A 4,972-nucleotide genomic window follows, 5' to 3' on the forward strand; every position below is an offset into this window, starting at 1 on the left:
GGAAGCAAGATCCTCAGTTGCTCAGGCTGAAGAATGTGCAGGCAAGTATTTCAACAAGAGTCACGTATGATTCAGTACTCTCTCTTTAAAAACAAACTACTTGACTCTTAACAAGAACCCTGGAAAGTTCCACAAAGGTCAGTCATAGTGTACAGAACTGCATAAAACTCTAGACATGTTTAATTACCTCAAAACTAGATAGATTTTGTTGGTAAGTAAATATTCCTAAACAGTCCTTATATCTTGCATCTTACTAATCATAGACCCTACTCATGGTTTGGGCTTAGCTGTGGTCTACAAAAAACAGTCATAAGACATTCAATTATCAGCAATGAAAACATCAAGATGTCTACAGCTGAAATCAAGGTTCCAAGCTAAAGGGAAAACTGTAGGCTCCAAATGCATTTGAGAATTCTCCCTCTGGTTCCTGAGGTGACAGCTTAAAAATCATAATAGAATCTTTGGAAGTAAGTTTCATCATGTTTATACTATAGTTCGATAAATGTCTAAAAATTTCCCTTGCTACAAACTAAATTGCCAACCATTCACTTTAAAGAAATACTTTTTATTCTGAGCTCACTTTCTGTTTAGAATGAGTAAGCATTTAACATATCTAATTTCTTTTCAGGCACAAAATCTGCTAAAAGAAAGTATTCACATGACTTTGAATTAGTGCAATACACTTCTAACAGTAAATATACAAAAGACATGAAGGTATTCTAGACATTTATTTTTCAGTGTACAGTATCATATATTTAAAATAAAGAAGGCCCAAACATCATAAAAGATGTGTATGGTGTTTGCCAGACAAATACTTGACTAAGAACAAAGCATATTCTAGCCCACACTTCATGGACTTACAATTAAGTTCGGGCACATAAACAGGAATATTTATTGTTTAATGATTTACAACTCTTTCGGCCTGTTTAACAGAAAATGAACCAACTGAAGCAGAACTCCATCATTAAAGCCTTTCACACTACCATCTTCCACAACATCATACAATGGCTTACTGTCTGTACCCCAACAGATATTCTTCCGAGGGTTATTTTGAATAGTTTCTACAGTTAGTGCTAAAGTATTTAGCTGGTAACAAAAGAAAGCGAAGTATTTTCCATCAGTCACTACTGCCTGTGATACAAAAGGACGGGTCACATCTGCTTCACTCCAGAATCCTACAAAATAAAAAAACAACACTAGTTGTACAAGACTTGAAATTCCTATCAGCACATACATCTAAACCCCAATCATGAAACACAGAAAATTACTGGGAATTGTAGCAGCCACTTAGTAGGGGAACAAGTCCTGTCTGCTTTAGTAACACAAGCATTCTTCATATAGACATAACTAAAATGCAACCACCAATTAATGATTTCTAAGATCAGGGACAGAGCGGCATATTTGCATTTTGTACACAGTTCGCTATCACTGACTGCTAAAAACCCCACACTGATCAGTCAAGTGACTTTTCAAAATTATGTAAGTTACTAATGAATCCAAGTCTCACAAGTGATCTGAGGAGAAATGTCTTTTGCTATTCCAGGCTTCTCACAGGGCAGTGAACATTTGTTTCAGGATAGAAGCATGTGTATGTACACGAGCATAACTGACTATAGTAACCAGACAATACCATGAACACTATACCAATAAGTATTAATGCTTCAGATCACTCCCACTGAGCATTAATAGCCTTTTAAAAATATTTTCTTTACATATTTATGCATGTGTGCTAGCACAAACAGCAATAACACTACTAGAAACTGTTCCAGAACAAAGAAAAAACATCATAGATTTGAACCATGCTGTCCTTATAACTCATAATGTGCTTACAACTCTCACCAGCTTTGAAGCCAAGACTTACTTGACTTCAAGGTTTTATGTCCACAAAAAAAGTCAAGCTTTCTAACATACCATTACCTAAAAAATCTAATGCAGAGCCAGCAATAGACATCATAGTCAAAGGATTTTCTTCAATGTGTTGTTTCACAAGTGAAACTACAAACGAGCAGGCATCTTCCAGTAACACTAGATAACCATTGTATTCACATGAGTAAGCAAAAGACTGATCTGGTTTACCCATCCACGTCTTCTAGGATTTTTAGACAAACATAGCATAAAATCCTAAAGTAAGGCTGTTGACATTTTCTTCCAGTAACTGCAGTTTCATAGAATTGACATCTCTGAAACAAGGGGCTAATCAACACAGTTGTTTCAGAAATAAACAAACTGCTTGGTATCTACAACCTTTCCCCATAACAAATGTGGAATGAGCACGTGAATGCAGGATTGACGTTTTCACACAGGCGAATAAAATATATATGAAAAAATTAATTCTCCCTGAGACAAAGTACTCAAAGACAAAATCTTAACTCTTAACTAACTCCCTTGTATAAGGCCTGCTTCATTCATTGATTCAATTACATTTTCACAGACCTACTTAAAGGATGGTCTTCAGAAGAAAAGGCATGAGAGTAAGGTTGTAGGGAGAAAAGGTTAGAGAACTTCAGGCATTCATCATAAGAATTTACCAAGTTGACTGTCTCACCTTGATACATTGCTTGTGCCGCTGTCCAGGCAAAGAGACTTGCAATACCATTAGCTCGATAAAGAACTTCAATCTGATCCTCAAGATGTGCTCTTACAAACCTCTCCCGGTTTAGTTTATCAGGAATAAGATGAAACTGAGTGTGTCCATAACAGCACGGATCTGCTACCTTTGATCCTGTGTTCCCCAAAATGAAAAAAATTAAGTCAGAGAACGTTCTTTATTATGCATGCAAACACATCTTCACTATCAGGCTCCAAACAATAGAAGATTAGAAGCTGTAACTGCAGAGCTGTAAAATGTTGAGACTACTCCATTTCAGAGTGAGACTGGAGGGTCTTCGCAACTGCAAAAGGCAAGAGTTCACATACTAAAACATCTCTGAGGAGATGTATCAAAATTCACATTTCTTATTCAACCCAACTCCTTCAAGTAAATCTGGACACAGAGTACCATATGCACAAGAAGATGTTACTCCCCATTGCCTAACTGACATAGAATCTCAATAGAGATTTAAATACTATATATATTTATACAGTATAGTTATATGTAGAAGTATACAAATGTTTTTTTCTGTCAATGGGAAGAGAAACGTCAGGGTGGTGGTGTTTGTTTTGGGTTTTTATTGAAAAAAAAGTAGTTAACGTTTCATGCTAGAAACTTACCTATAAATACCTTGTTTTCATACTGCTTTTTGAACAACGGCAGTTTGGATGGTTTGTGGTCAATAATGGGAACATCTCCAAGATCTGACTCCAGTGGTACAATCTTGCAGGATGTAAAGGAAAGAAAAGCCATGATTTAAGTCATATTTCTGACATCAGGCCTCACATAGTATGCCACTTTCTGGTCAGACAGCAAAAGGTGCAAGTCTTGCTTACATACACCATATAAATAACTTCAATGGAAATTAATTTTTTGCAACGGAACTTCTTGTCTTGTAGTGAGTGCTAGTACATGCATCTTATGTTTGAATTTTCTGCAATATACAAAAAACATTGTGTGAAATGGTGCAAACAAAGCTGCCAATTGGCATTATCTTCAGAACCAGAATCTGCTTCTGTAGAACATGAGCAAAAACATTTCTAGCCGTAGTCACTAAACTAATTTGAACCACCAGAGTGAGTTTATAGGTATTCAATATTTTCCACTATGTAACATTTTTAATTCCCTAGACGGTTCTTCCAAAATGCGAAGGTTTGTAACATCTGACAGTACTAACCTAAGGAAATTGTACAATTAAGTTAGCAAGAAATGTTCAGCATTTACAGAAAGTAGAGCACATTTTTCTGTTTGTGGTGGAAACTCAGCAAGACAGACCCTCACAGGCTACACAATTACCATTGTGTAAATCTACAAGAAAAAGATTAGAATACTGAATCAGCTTCCAGAAAACTAAGCATTCAAGAAAACAACTGTTAAGCAGTACTAACAGGTGACAGAGCCCATGCTCAGACTATACATGCTCTCTCATACTCCATTCTTTTCTTCTCCATTTCTCTCATCTTATTGTTCTCCACTGAGGAGAGAACGTTCCACGCCACATTTCTTATTCTTGCCTCCATAAAATGAACTAAAAACTCCATATTAAGTGTAACAATGTGCATTTCATCTAGTGCACAAAGATGACCAACCTGAAGTTCAGAAGACTGTCTCAGTATCTAAAAAGCAGTTACCACAAGGTAGTAAGCGCAAGACTTGAAAAATGCACAAGTGTGCTACATGTCTGATTAACCAGGTCCTACACATACTACCTATCGCATAGTTTCAGCGGCTCTCAGAAACGTAAGTGAAAATGCATGTGATTAACTTGCTGTTGAAAATATCCACACCTCAGGAAGCTGCTTTGGTACACGGATCTGGAGGTGCGGCTTATCATCTATCTGAAATCGCACAGGATCAACTCTACCCTTTCGATACCCATGAACAACAACTTCCTCGCCATGATGCCAGTAATAGTTAACTTCGGGTTTTAGATCTGAAACAGAACAGAGAGATACAAAAAAAGAGAGATCAATCTTCTGCATCTAAACCCCTCCCAATTTCTGTTCTGTAGCTATAGTAAAACAGAAAAATCAAAATCCACTTGCACCATGTGGGATGACGGAGACGAGACTAGTGATGGTCTGAACAACTCAGCTACACCAGTGACGCTCCTGCCGGGTGCACAGATCGGCCCCACCGCCCAAGGGCTCCCACCTTCCTCTCCCTCCCACCCCCGTTCCGCACCAAGGGAGGAGGCAGCCAGCAGCGGGTTGCGACCGGACAGGAAAGCAGCGAGGGTGGAAACAAGCTGCGTAAGGAACGGGCCGGGCGTATGATCCTGATCGCGGTAGAGGAACGGCCGCTTCTTATTCTGGTAGAAGCTCTCCTGCAGGAGAGCGTCGCAAGCAAGGGAGCGCAGCTCGCCCATATCCAGGCACGGCG

At 38.5% G+C, this 4,972-nt stretch overlaps 1 protein-coding gene across 1 annotated transcript; it reads right to left on the reverse strand.

The window, feature by feature from the left end:
- Positions 1-774: 774 nt before the first annotated feature.
- Positions 775-4,967, reverse strand: MRPS30 (mitochondrial ribosomal protein S30; the record flags this gene model as incomplete). Its single annotated transcript, XM_009697752.1, has 5 exons — positions 775-1,175; positions 2,546-2,722; positions 3,211-3,313; positions 4,378-4,523; positions 4,775-4,967. Coding segments are annotated over 5 exons (888 nt in total), but the record flags the coding sequence as incomplete, so codon positions are not given.
- Between the last annotated feature and the right edge of the window lie 5 nt (positions 4,968-4,972).

Source organism: Cariama cristata, unplaced genomic scaffold, assembly GCF_000690535.1.
Source record: "Cariama cristata isolate BGI_N322 unplaced genomic scaffold, ASM69053v1 scaffold6383, whole genome shotgun sequence".
NCBI lineage: Eukaryota > Metazoa > Chordata > Aves > Cariamiformes > Cariamidae > Cariama > Cariama cristata.